At 37.8% G+C, this 14,685-nt stretch overlaps 1 protein-coding gene across 1 annotated transcript in view; it reads right to left on the bottom strand.

Moving 5' to 3' along the window:
• The window catches only part of pigg (phosphatidylinositol glycan anchor biosynthesis class G), a 132,050-nt gene that overhangs the window by 34,916 nt on the left and 82,449 nt on the right, over positions 1–14,685 (bottom strand). The window contains exon 9 of the mRNA XM_048187998.1: positions 8,213–8,619. Within this exon, the coding sequence (XP_048043955.1) occupies positions 8,213–8,619 (407 nt within the window). The remainder of the gene's footprint in view (positions 1–8,212; positions 8,620–14,685) is intronic.

Below are 14,685 nucleotides of genomic sequence, written 5' to 3'. Positions count from 1 at the left end.
CACATATGGGCAAATACACTTGCATATGACTGCCAACAGTTATAAGTCATCGCATCATAGCACTGATTATACTCATTATAATGACTGACGCTGTCTACTCTGATACAGTATACAGATGTGCGTTTAGTTTCTGATGTGCTTGAGACTGCCAACAACAGGACAAATGGAAGACTGAAAGAACGTTCACAGTTTAAACAGCTGGTTTGCATCTCTGTACAGACTTCAGAAGGATCCCAGCATCAGAAACAAGTGGATGGTTTAGCCTAAACGACGGTTTTATATAGATAATGCTTTCAGAACACTTGCATGCAATAGAGAGGGGGCGTTTTTACTGTTTCCTATGCAATGACATTAGCCAATCATAGCAGGGTTTTTTTTTTTTGTGTGGAAAAAACTTTATTACCATTATATTGAACCTCAGGGAACATATTAAAAAAATTTAAAAAATCCTTGTCATGACCCCTTTAAAGGTGCATCAGTTTTAAAATGCATGAACCTAAAAATCAAGTAATAATGAATTTAGAGTTAACATCAAATCAAAATGGACAGAAACAATCGATGAAGATCTCAGAGATTGGCTCCATCTGAGGTAGACTGCCATTAATAAGTTTGGATGATAGTTATTTGATAAATATAATGTTCAAAAGAACAGCATTTATTCGAAACAGAAACCTTTTGTGAGATTATAAAAGACTGTCACTTTTGATTAGTGGCTCCTTGCTGAAAAAAAGTATTAATTTCTTTAAAGAAAGACCCCAAACTTATGAACAATAGTGTAGATGCTATAAAACCCTCAGTAAAAATGAGGCAAACTATCATTTGCAGCCTTCAGATGAAGTGCTGTTCACAGCATTAGTAACAGATCTAAGCGGAAGGGAAAGAGCGAGCGTTTCTCGCACAGATAATGCGGATTCTTCCCCTAGGGCCCGTTTCAGCCGGGTAATGAAATATTAATTAGTGCAAACTAAAACAATAATATGAGCCGGCAAATCCCAAACACAGAAACACACATCTAAAAAAATCTAGCTGGAATAAAAAGATCAAAGCGTCAAAACAAAAGCCAAAACTCTTGATTCAATATTCCACTGCAAATCAATAACTTTTTAAAAACCAAGTTAAACTTACATAAACACAAACTCTGTACTTACAGGAATAGTTCAGCCAAAAATGAAACTTAAACGGTAAAAAATTCTGGGTTAAATCAACCCAAGTTGGGTTGAAAATGGACAAGCTCAGTGATTAGGTTATATACATACATACATATATATATATATATATTTCTAAGCAGCGTTTTTTTATGAATATTTTGAATTAGCTTTTATTTTTTTATTTTTAGTTTTCATGGTAATTTTAGTTTAATTTTTCAGTTCATTGCCAATGCATAATTTCTAAAGTTTTTCAACTAATATATATTATTTCAGCTTTATTTCAATTAACAGAAAAGTCTTTAATAGTTTCAGTTTTATTTAATGATCATAACCCTGTTTCTAAGTAATTAAACTAGATTAGCACAGCTTTCTCATTCTGTAAAATGTCTTCTTAAGTATTTCACTGAAGAAAGAAAGTCATACGGTTTTGCAATGACACGAGGGTTTTTATGTTAGATGAACGATTCCTTTAAGCTCAATTCAATTATCTCCGACGATTCCCGCATCAGCTCACTTGCTCTCATGCCGCGTGTGCTTTAAACATAATCATAATAAAAGCCGTCTACGCTGAGATTCATTACAGCACGTATAATTATACGCTCCATATATGTAATGAGAAGTCCAGCGATGGACGCTTCAAACCACAAGGACAGGAAATCCTGCTCTCCTTCCTGTAACCTCGCTTTCAGAAACTCTGGCACATGTCCATCTCTCCTGTTTGAACGCAGAGAGATTTATTACGACCGCAATAATTATTCTTCATCAGAGCTGGCTGCTGGATAAGAGAGCGAGAGAGCGAGAGACAGAGATACAGAGTCTTTATGTGCAGCACTGAAGTCTTTTAGACATGTACGGCAGGTGATGCACTTAAGAGATGAGAGCAGCTATCGATCCGTGATATCATCAGAGAAGACACATCAATGTAAAGCCCTGCGAGGGCAGCTTGAATGTATAGTTATAACTCTATAAACACTCCAGATACACACTGAAAGGGCACAGATTTCTATTCTCTGGGTATGACTGTATAATGTTTATATGCATGAATATATTGATTTCTAAACTGTTCACTGGTGCTGTACGTGTGTTGGTCAAAAATGACCAAATTATTTTTATTTCAATGAAATAATGATTATATATATATATATTATATGCACTATATATTATATGCACCAATGAAGTATTGTACTATAGTTTAGTTTGATAATGTTTATCATAATATTTTGTATTTTTAGGGGATTTTATGGTACTAAATTATATTTATGCAGAAGTTATAATCCATTTATACACTTTTTGAGCATAGAAGCGTCATAAATCTTGAATGCTTTGGAGCACAGACTGAAGTTTGGTCTTTTTTCAAAGGTGACACTTGGCAGATTATTGCTGAAGTGAAAAAAAAAGAGTTTAAAAAAAGTGAACTAAGAAAAAAGTTATAAAATTTTACATTTATTGTTATGAAAAATGCACAAAAATACCATTTTCAATTTTTATATGAAATATATATTTTCCAAATGAAATATATTTTTTTACTCTAAAACTGTGAGAAAATCAAAGCCATAAATCTAAACAAGTTGTGCTCCAAACTTGAGGTTGATATCTCAAAAAATGAGCTTTCAGTAAGATTTTGTTTGGGCGCAGTACCAAACCTTTCCACTAGATGAAATTCATCTCCCATTTCCAATGCAAACAAATTTTTTAGGACCATTTAACCTTTTCAAATCACAGCAAGTGCCAAAACCTCCACCAAGTATCGTACCACTCCGATGAAGTAACAAATTAAAAAAAAAAAAAAAAAAATGCATTGGGTCAAAAATGGCTGAACAACACCAGAGGTATAATTCCTGTAACTCAAACAGTTGGTTGATTCCCAGGGAAAGCAAGCCAGGGGGGCCTGCCAAATGTAAATGTTGTTGATTTGGACAGAGAACATCTTTTAGGGTTTTTATATACAGCAAGAATGCATTAAAAATGACAGTAAAGACATTTATAATGTCACAAAAGATTTATATTTCAAATAAATGTCAATTTCAAATAGTTATTTTGAACTTTCAGTGCATCAAAAATAAAAATGTATTGCAGTTTCCACAGAAATCTGAAGCAGAAACTGTTTAAAACAATGATAATAATCAAGAATGTTTCTGGAGCAGCAAATCATCATATCAGAATGATTTCTGAAGGATCATGATCAAGACTGGAGTAATGATGCTGAAAATTCAGCTTTGATCACAGGAATAAATTACACTTTACTATATATTCACATAGAAAACAGCTGTTTTACATTATAATAATATTTCAGTATTTTTACAATATTTTTGGTCAAATAAATGCAGCCTTGGTGAGCAGAAGACTTCCTGAAACCAAACTTTTAAACGTTGCATCGAAAAAAAATCAAATGTAAAAAGAAAAAAATAATTAATTTTCCTGACAAAAGTCAGAAACAGAAAATAACCAGATCTGCTAGTGTTTACTAGCTACTAGGAGAGTAAAGTCAGGCAATCAGAGATTGGCACAACAAGAAAGTGCTTGCCATTTTTGTTGCAATATTTATCAGTTGGACATATGGGCGGGCAGCGGGCATGTCGTCTGACGCTGAGACTACAGAAAGTGTGGAAAGTGGTCATGTAAAACTAATTTACAATTCAAGAAACCTCATTACAAGTGCACTTCAGGGGAAACAAATTAAAGGCTATAAAACTATAGTGTTTGGGCCCTTGCAACTGTTTAATGACCTCATAAGGGCAAAAAAATCAAGAAGGAAATGATACACTTGAGTGTTCCTTTAATGTTAAAGTATACATAACTATATATAAACTCAAACAGGGATAAAGTTGCTAAATTAAAAGCAAAAATACAAATGGTGAGTGAAACTTCTCAGGATTGTTGGCAAATTCTGCCTACTTATTTTCTCTTGAGGGTCTTTGCGTGAGACCAAGCTGGGTTTTGATTGGCTGACGGGTCGGATACTGGCTAATGGGGTAGAATAAGTCTGGCACAGACCAGCGCCGGTACCATCTGTCTGTAAATGTGTGCGAGTGCCGCTTCCAAAGACTCATGGTTCACAACACACAGGAGAGAGCCAAGTTAATCGCCCGGGGTGAAGTGTGTTTGGACGCTGGAAGTTTGGGGGATATTTATCAAACAAACTGGAAGAGGGCATTCGGTGAGTTCACAAACAACCTGTTCACAAACAGAATTGTTATACATGTAAATAGAGAAAACAAACAGTTTGGTAATCACTCCATTTTTGCCATTATTAACGTTTTTGCAGTTACTTAAAAAGGACTTTCATGCTTGAATGTTCATATCCTCCATTGTTGCAGCTCCTCTCTTCCCAGTCTGTCAGTAACGCTCTGTTTAGTTCCTGTCTCTATGAAGCCCCTCCTTCTAAAAAGCACAATGTGCTCTGATTGGTCGGCTGGAGCAGTGTGTTGTGATTGGTTATTTGGGAAATGTCCCGCCTCTTACCATAACCGCCAGTTTCAACACACTACTAACTAACTCAACCAGGCCCCGCCCCTTTATTCTGCATATGAATGATCTAAATGAGGAATATTGTGACGTGCTCGTTCCCGTTTCAGGGAGTTCAGAAACACTGACACTGATATAGAGAAGAACTCCTGCCGGAGGGACTTTTTCATGCTCAAACAGCAACATTACACACTAAAGAAAGATGAAGACGGAGAAAACCAGAATAGCTCCTCTTTAAATGGTCCTGAGGTGCGACAAAAGAGCCCGAACGATTATTAAAATGCCAAATAATTAAAATGCTTAATAAAAGGAAGGAATACATTAAAACGTCTTTGCAGTGTAGCAATTAGTCCTCTTTTCATAAAACAATCTTTTAATTAGCCAAAAAGTCTGCAGGCAGTCTGAATATGAGCCCAAGAGAGACCAGAGTCCTTCTCTTAGATATTAAACCAAAGAGACTGCAGAATCACTGTGAGATTCAGAGGTTATGAACATTAATTGCCTTCTGTCTGACTGTAGTCCGAGTCTTCTGAAGTCACATGAGAGTTTTGTTTGAGGAACAGACCAGTCCAATCGATATATTCACTGATAATCTTCCACAGCAGTTTGAAAAATTAAATATGGTGCTTATAAGCCCAGATCTGGCGTGCGGGAACGACGACAAACCTACGCCGTGGACTCCATATTTGACTTGAGAGGAAGATTAACAGTGAATTATAACTTAAATGCTGGTCTAAAGTGAGAAAGAACTAAATAAATAACAAGAGAACCAACATACAAACAAACAGAAGAGAAAGAATGATCAAAAGAAGAAGAAAAACAATTAACCAATAAATGAAAAAAAAAAAAAAAACAGAGAAAGAATGTATGAAAAAAAATAATGGACAAACCAAGGAAAGAAAGAGCAAACAAAAGAACAAACAAATGAATGAAAGAAGAAACAGAAGAAATAAATTAATCAATAAACATTAGAACAAACAAAAAAGAATGTAAGAACAAAGAATGGACAAACTAAAGAAAGAAAGAGCAAACGAACTGAAATAAACTGAAGAAGAAAAAGAATGACAAAGAGAAAAACAAAAGAACAAAAAAAGAGAATGAACACAAAATGGCCAAACTAAGAAAAGAAAGATAAATAAATAAAACAACAAATAAACCAATGAATAAAAGAATGTACAAAAAAAGAACAAACAAAAGAAAGAACAAAAACTGCATCAAAGTAAACAAAATGTACAGAAAACAGAAAAAAGAACTAAAAACTGAACAAAACAAAAAGAAAAAAGAACATTTTAAAATCATTATTTTTTCATTAAGCTAAAATACTGCTTTCGATTGACAGTATTATACCATAAAAACAATGCATACTGGGTAATATATGTCATTTTAAGAAAAGAGGCCTATAGGTTACTTTATTTATTTATTTTTTACTGGAATCAACTATCAGCATTAGACACATGAAGAGCTGTATTTCTGTCATGTTTCTGCCCATGTAGAGTGTTTTAAAGGTGCCATCATATGTTTTTTTAAAAAAGATGTAATATAAGTCTAAGGTGTCCCCTGAATGTGTCTGTGAAGTTTCAGCTCAAAATACCCCATAGATTTTTTTTAATTAATTTTTTCAACTGCCTATTTTGGGGCATCATTAGAAATGCGGCGATTCAGGGTTGCGGCCCCTTTAAATGCTCATCCTCCCCACTCACGGAGCTCGCGCTTGCCTTAAACAGAGCATAAACAAAGTTCACACAGCTAATATGGATCTTTACAAAGTGTTCATCATGCATACTGCATGCATGCTTCAGATTATGTGAGTATTGTATTTATTTGGATGTTTACATTTGATTCTGAATGAGTTTGAGGCTGTGCTCCGTGGTTAACGGCTAATGCTACACTGTTGGAGAGATTTATAAAGAATGAAGTTGTGTTTATGAATTATACAGACTGCAAGTGTTTAAAAATGAAAATAGCGACGGCTCTTGTCTCCGTGAATACAGTAAGAAACTATGGTAACTTTAACCACATTTAACAGTACATTAGCAACATGCTAACGAAACATTTAGAAAGACAATTTACAAATATCACTAAAAATATCATGATATCATGGATCATGTCAGTTATTATTGCTCCATCTGCCATTTTTCGCTATTGTTCTTGCTTGCTTACCTAGTCTGATGATTCAGCTGTGCACAGATCCAGACGTTAATACTGGCTGCCCTTGTCTAATGCCTTGAACATGAGCTGGCATATGCAAATATTGGGGGCGTACATATTAATGATCCCGACTGTTACGTAACAGTCAGTGTTATGTTGAGATTCGCCTGTTCTTCGGAGGTCTTTTAAACAAATGAGATTTACATAAGAAGGAGGAAACAATGGAGTTTGAGACTCACTGTATGTCATTTCCATGTACTGAACTCTTGTTATTCAACTATGCCAAGATAAATTCAATTTTTAATTCGAGGGCACCTTTAAATTGGTTAATTTTGGTTAGTTCACAGTGACAGCGATTCACAGCATTACAGTGACCTGATTCATTTTCAACGAGAGTTGGCGACCTGAGCAACAGAGACTGTTAGATGTGACAAAGTTGATGAGAGATTTGCTGCCAGACCCAGTTGAACACTGCATTCGAGTAGGAACGCCTACGAGCGACCAGCAGCGCAGCGACCCGACGGCCTGCGGTGATTTAATCGCTGTCAGTGTGAATGCTCCATTAACTCTCCATGCAGACAGCGAGACGCCTCACTACGGCTCAGAGCGGAGCAGCACGCCCTCAACAATGACTGAAAACATTTCTAGATAGTTACTGAGCCATTAAACGTTTTTTAACTTTGATTTCGGCTTCCAAATTATGAAAATAGCGGTGTGTTTTCACTCCTCCATAAAAGCCCAAACTTAACATCCAAATCAGTCAAATCATGTGACCTGACTGTTGAAAAACACAGTATACTGCGGGACGTGCTTGACATTAACAGAGTAATTAAAAGTGCACTATTAAAGCGCGAAAGAACTGGGACGGAGCAAAACACGGACAAGCAAAGTATACTTTGGGCTTCGGATTCATGACTAAACAGTCAAATACACATAAAAACATGTCGAAATGGCGAGCTTGTTGAGTATTCACGTAAACACAGTCATTTAGAGAACATATGTGTGTCAGTATATTAGTTCTGTGAATTCGGTCTTAGAAGACACTCTTTTGGCGCAAGTCGACTTGCGCAGGAAGATAGTTATTTTAGTTTATAAAGTTTTAAATATAGGTATTTTTCATCTAAAATCCTATCGTTTCACTTCAGAAGGTCTTTATTAACCCCCTGGAGCCGTATGGATTACTTTTATGATGGATGGATATGCATCCATTTTTTTGGACTTGAAAATCAGGAGTGCCATTCTCCACCATTATAAAGCTTGGAAGAGCCAGGATATTTTTTAAGTATAATCCTGATTGTGTTCGTCGTAAAGAAGAAATTCATATAAACCTAGTATGGCTTGAGGGAGAGTAAATCATGGGATAGTTTTAATTTTTGGCTGAACTATCCCTTTAAGTGCTTGTTAGTCCACATAGCGACCCAAAACCAACCATAATGTCTTTCCGTTCTTACCTGTTGAGCCAGTGTCCAAAGTCAGGCAGGTGCGCCCACTGCACTCCGGTCTGGTTCAGTGACCTCAGCAGGCGACAGCAGGCCAGGGTCAGCAGCGGGGTCGCCAGGGCCAGCCACTTCTCCGAACCTGCGCTTATTCCCAGCTCCGCCGCTGGGGAGAATGTCGACCGTTCCTCTGCGCTGGAGGGGAGCAGAGGTCCCTCGTCCTCTTCATCACCTCTGTGCCTCTGTTCCCTGAAGTACTTCCTGCAGACATCCTGGAAGACGGCCAGACACAGCGTGTTGAGCAGGAAGTACCAGGTCTGGTGTTCCTCCTCTATAAAGCTGCTGGAACCCAAACTGAGCGTGTGACCCACTGTCCCGATCAGCAACAGAGTGTCCAACTCTGACAGAGTCCAGGCAGAACTCTAAAATGAGACAGAGACGGGATACACATTAGTCCTGTTACAAACCTAGAGTAATAATCACTACACATAAGCCTAAAGTATACTTCAGCCGTGGTCGAATGCGTGATGCGCGTACAACGTATCTTTATAAATGTTCACAATGCTTTTGCAGATGAAATATAATGTGGATAACATTGAATAAATATCTTTTGATCAAGTTAAAACCCGTCAAGTCAAACCCGTCTCTACTTAACCATTGATCTCGCACATCAGCCATGTTTGTAGTTTTTTAACACTTTTTATTCGTGTTTGTAGTTCTAATCAAAACCCCATCTAACTCACAGTAGGTTGAGGGCAATATTAGCCATTAGAGTGTGCACAGATCTGCACTTCGGATTCTAATTTGAAATAGTAGCTAGGGTTGCAAAATTCCGGGAATTTTCAAAGCTGGAAACTTTCCATGGGAATTAACGGGAATATATGGGAATTAACAGGAATTAATGGGAATAAACAGGGAATTTACAATAATTGCAGGTTAGCCTATAACAGGGTACTTAAATGTAGTTGCAACATCTTGCAACATAATTTTGGTTAAAACAACCATATTTAATGCAATTTTAGTTTAATTTTTACCCTGCACATTCCTCACACAGCACACTACTTACTGCAGGGCTATTGAAGCCACACCCCCTGCATGCATCCATAACATGCACATTTGATCAAAAATACTGTAATATTGTGAAACATAACTACAATTTAAAATAATGGTATAATAATTGATATACATAAAAATATAATTTATTTCTGTGATCAAAGCTGAATTTTCAGCATCATTTCAGTCACATGATCCTTCAGATATCATTCTAACATGCTAACACAACTGTTTCCAACAATGATAATAACAAATAAGTACCAAATCAGCAAAATTAGACTGATTTCTGAAGGATCGTGTGACACTGAAATAAATAACACATAACAATTGCTGCAATAAAAATATATTTAATTTACATATACTAAATTAGAATTAATTGAAAGCGAAAAATAAATGACTGTTATTTCATGTTATGACCAAACAAAATGTTTATATTTGTTTTATATGATACATTTTATATAAATATTATAAATCTGTATAAATTTCACAAAATTTCCAATTAATTCCCATAAATTCCTGTTAAGTTTCCAAATTGGAATATTTCCAAAATTCCCCAGGTTAAGTTCCCGTGGAAAGTTTCCGGAAAAACTTTGCAACCCTAATAGTAGCCCATCCGGGTATCTTTGGAATACTCCTTTCAACATACTACGATTTAGGACACTAATTTGAATTTCAAATACTATTTAGGACGGATAGCATGTGAATTGGGACGTTCTACATAGGCTCCATTCACAACACAACATAGTTGATTTCAATACAAAATGTGAGTGGTTTTGATATGTAGTATAAAAAAAAAAAAAATAGTGCACTCAAAACATTTTTTAAGAACACAAATGATAAATGTGTTCATGATACATGTAACAAATACATTCGTGTGCAGTTTCTTCTCCTTTTAGATTGTTACACTTTCACATGCATCACAACAAACATCAACAACACATCACGTATGGCATCTTCCATACAGACAAAAGTTTGCAGAAACGCAAAAATAAATCAATACAAGCAGTCAGATGTGAAGGACGAGAGAGAAATGGAGTGGAAAAGGTGAAGCGGTGGGAGTTGAAAAGGGCAAAACCACAAATAAGCAAAACATCTGACAGTGTGTGACAGTAAAACGTCGCTGACACCAATGTCACTGCCGTCCAACACTGTAAAACAACTCTACAGACAGCACTTTGATGTGTAGAGCCCTGAGCTAAAACACACACACAGAGCTGAGAGAAAGACAGCTGAGAGAGCATGTTGTGACTGATTCCCACAGTGTGAGTGCTGAGAGCAGAGCAGTATTGACTCAAAACTAACAGACACACACTCACTCACACACGGTTGTATCTCTCTATTAGTGTTACTGGGTCTTAGTGTTGCATGTGATACTATACACTACAACATTCTTTTGAATAGACTCAAAAATTACGTTGACATTAGTGGAATTGCATTGGCATGGATCAAATCATACTTATCTGAATGTTACCAATTTGTAGCAGCAAATGAAGAGGCGTCAAATCAATAAGTTCAGTATGGAGTACCACAAGGCTCAGTACTAGGACCATTGCTTTTCACTCTCTACATGATACTCAGCTCTATATTGGATGACCAGTAATGTCCTACTACTTAATACTAATTATTGAACCAAAAACCTCCACACATAATAACCCAGAATACTGTCTAACACTTGATGGATGTTCTGTGAAGTCTTCGTCGTCAGTTAGGAACCTGGATGCGCTCTTTGGGCCTGTTTACACCTGTCACTTCATGCGTTTTCTCTAATCGAATAGCTTATGATTTATAAAAAGGATTGCATTTACACATGGTCACATAAATGTGTCTCCGCAAAACGTTCCCGCACTATATGCAGATATAAATCCGTTCCTGCACTATATGCAGATTTCATAGAGTTCATGTCAGCGAAAGCAACAAATATGAGCTGCATTTTATTGATCATAAGCTAATTTTAAAATCAAAGACTGCAATAGGAGAGAGTGTGACCACAGCCCTGGTAAGATCATTTAGTCTCATTACTTTTAATGAAGATGATTGTGTTTTGAGCGCCTGCGACTTACAGTTTGATTTGCAGCAGTCATATCCTGCTATAACATGTTATTTAGCCTATAACACGCGCTCACACGTTTATTTTTTAGTATTTTTGGGAGGAGTTCAATTTACATATGTGGTTTCAACAACCAGATGACTGGAATGTGTCCCAGACCACCTCCTGAAGTGGTTTGAGCGATCGGATTTATATCCGTTTCGGCATTTAGACCTGGTCTTTTCACGATCGGATAGCTATCCCATCAGTGAAAACGCATGAAGTGACCAGGTGTAAACAGGCCCTTTGATACCTATCTTTCATTTGAAAGCCACATCTAAATTACAAAATATGCTCTCAACGACAAATGCAGAAAAGTTAGTTGATGCGTTCATGACCTCAAGGCTAGATTTACTGTAATGGGTGGTTGCCTCACACGCTTAATAAACAAACCCCAGCTGGTCCAAAATGCAGCAGATAGGAAGCAAACGAAACTGGATGAATAGTTGAACTTGAATTTTGGAAACTATAAAAATAAAAGCTAATTCAAAATATGAATAAAACTATATCAGCAGGTAAGTAATACTAAAATAACACTGGATTGTATCATGTCCTGATGGATAAATCTTTACTCCCACTGTTCCACTAACATTACTGAAGTTAAATGTGCAGTTCTTCCTATTTCTAACTGATAAATACAATCTCAGCGACACACACCGTTTGCTCTGATAATGCAATACTAATTGGTCGCTCTGTGGCTGGTCTGTGTGTGTGTGTGTGTGTGTGTGTGTGTGTGTGTGTGTCCCTGGTCATGATGGATACGACCATGTGCAGCCTTGATATGTGTTACCATGGGGACCGGTCACATCTCACTGGTGTCTCGCCACAGCAACCGGCGTTTTTCATCCATCACCCGGAGCAACACCTGGGTCGAAATCAGCCGGTGGGGAAACGGATTGTGTAAGCAACTTCTGTTTGTGTAAACACCGTCTGGGATGAACTTGCTCTCGCTTCTCATTTCTTTGTAAACCGTCTCTCTTTACTTTTCTCCACTTTTTCATATTGTCGCTCCGGTCCCATCGAAGGGAATATTTGGATCCATGAGAGTCTGGACCAAAAGAAGCACAAAAGCATCAGGAGTTTGTTTTCTCAGGTCTCCGTTGGTTTCATCATTACAGAAGCGAACACTGAGCTAACGCTAGAGCAGAGCGAGGCCACGCACGCTAATCTATATGCTAATGCAGAAACAAACAGTGACAACAGGCTGTGTGTGTCTGTGTGTGTGTGCCCTGACCATCATCTCATGTGTAACTAAACAGGCTGTTTGTTTCTTTAAAGTGGACATACTGTACAGCATTTTATGTTTTCCCTGAAGTCCACTTAAAGTACGGTTTCTGCACAGTAAATGAGTTTTTCTCGAGAATGTTCCACTCTCTCTCTGACCCGTGCAATTATACAGCCTGTTTCTGCTGCTGTACTTTTTAAGGTCAGCATGAAACAACATTTACAGCCCATTTTACTTTTGTAATGCAAGTTGAACCGAATATTCACTTGGGGAAAAAGTACTTTTATCCATCAGGAATTGATGTGAAAGTGGAGCATAAACCAATACTTAAATAGCTCTTTGGAAAACATTTAGAACATTTAGTAAAAGGAAAAAGGCAAAATCTTTTCGATGAAAGATTATGAAAGAATTTTGGATTATACTAAGAATCAAAACATGCTATGAAGTCTGGAGTAAACATCTCTATTAACAAGGATGACAGCAGCACTAATTGATCAGGAGGAAATTAACGCTGAGTAATTAAACAGTGTCGGAACTCCCAGCAGCAAGGGACAAAACATGAAACACAGACACGACCCACATCTTTAAAACAAGCACAGCTCAATAACATTCATTTTTGCATATTACTACTAATTACTTTCATTGCCTGGATAACAATTGAACATTTTTTTTAAATAATATAGGTTTTCATAATATACAGGGGTTGCACAAACACTGGCCAATATAGTGTTGGAGGTTTTACACCTATATATGCCAATCTTCACTGATTTCACATTCCATCAGAGTGTGAAGGTTGAATTAGCAGAGCAATAGCACAGCTGAACATAAAATACTGCCATCCGCACAACATAATGAAGGACATATCAGAGTTCAAAAGAGGACAAATTGTTGGTGTGCGTCTCGCTGGCTCATCTGTGACCAGGACAGCAAGTCTTTGTGGTGTATGGAGAGCTGGTATCCAGGGTAATGTCGGCATACCTCCATGCAGGATGAACCACATCCAACAGAAGTAACTGTTGATGCAAGAGGAAGCTGATGTCTGGGTACTGAACCACAGCTGCCCAACTCACTGCAGGATTAAATACCAGCATCACATAGTACCTGGATACCGTTCTGGAAGAGGTGCATCCTGGTGCCATGTGTTCCCCAGGTAAGCGACGCACACACACCCGGCCATCCATGTGATGTAAAAGAAGACGTGATTCATCAGACTAGGCCACCTTCTTCCATTGCTCCGTAGTCCAGTTCTGATGGCCACTGTTGGCTCTTTCGGCGGTGGACAGGGGTCAGCATGGTCACCCTGACTGGTCTGCAGCTCCATACGCAACAAACTGATGCTCTGTGTATTCTGACACCTTTCTATCAGAACCAGCATTAACTTCTGGAGCAATTTGAGCTACAGGAGCTCGTCTGTTGGATCGGACCACACGGCATCAATGAGCCTCGGCCGTCCATGACCCTGTCGCCGGTTCACCAATGTTTCTTCCTTGGAGTACTTTTGATAGATACTGACCACTGCAGACCGGGAACACCCCACAAGAGCTGCAGTTTTGGAGATGCTCTGATCCAGTCGTCTAGCATCACAATTTGGTCCTTGTCAAACTCGCTCAAATCCTTACGCTTGCCCATTTCTCCTGCTTCTAACACATCAACTTTGAGGACAAAATGTTCACTTGCTGCCTAATATATCCACCCACTAACAGGTGCCGTGATGAAGAGATGATCAGTGTTATTCACTTCACCTGTCAGTGCTCATAATGACTGGTCAGTGTATAATATATATATAACAATATGCAAAAATAGTGTGCTACTATTGTCCTGCCAATGAGAAAATTTGATAGTAATAAACAAAAGTTACTCTTATAGAAATTTGCTTGTTCTGATGTCAGCATAAGTATTAATCATCAATAATTATTATCCCCCCATAATTTCCCACTGAGCTCAGCAAGCCTTCAGCGAGAGAGGTTAATGCCAATCATGAGCAACTTTCTGCAGATGAATGACGTCAATCCCATGATTCCCTTCACCTCTATCTAACAGGTATTTGCCGAAGGGTCGCTGTCACGCATGTGGGAGTAACTCAAATTTCAGTCAGAGTGGCCTGGATCCTCGGGAAGTACATTA

The sequence above is a fragment of the Megalobrama amblycephala genome, linkage group LG4 (assembly GCF_018812025.1).
Source record: "Megalobrama amblycephala isolate DHTTF-2021 linkage group LG4, ASM1881202v1, whole genome shotgun sequence".
NCBI classification, from domain to species: domain Eukaryota; kingdom Metazoa; phylum Chordata; class Actinopteri; order Cypriniformes; family Xenocyprididae; genus Megalobrama; species Megalobrama amblycephala.
The sequence above is the reverse complement of the archived record's forward strand: the minus strand, read 5'-3'. Positions and strand labels throughout refer to the sequence as shown.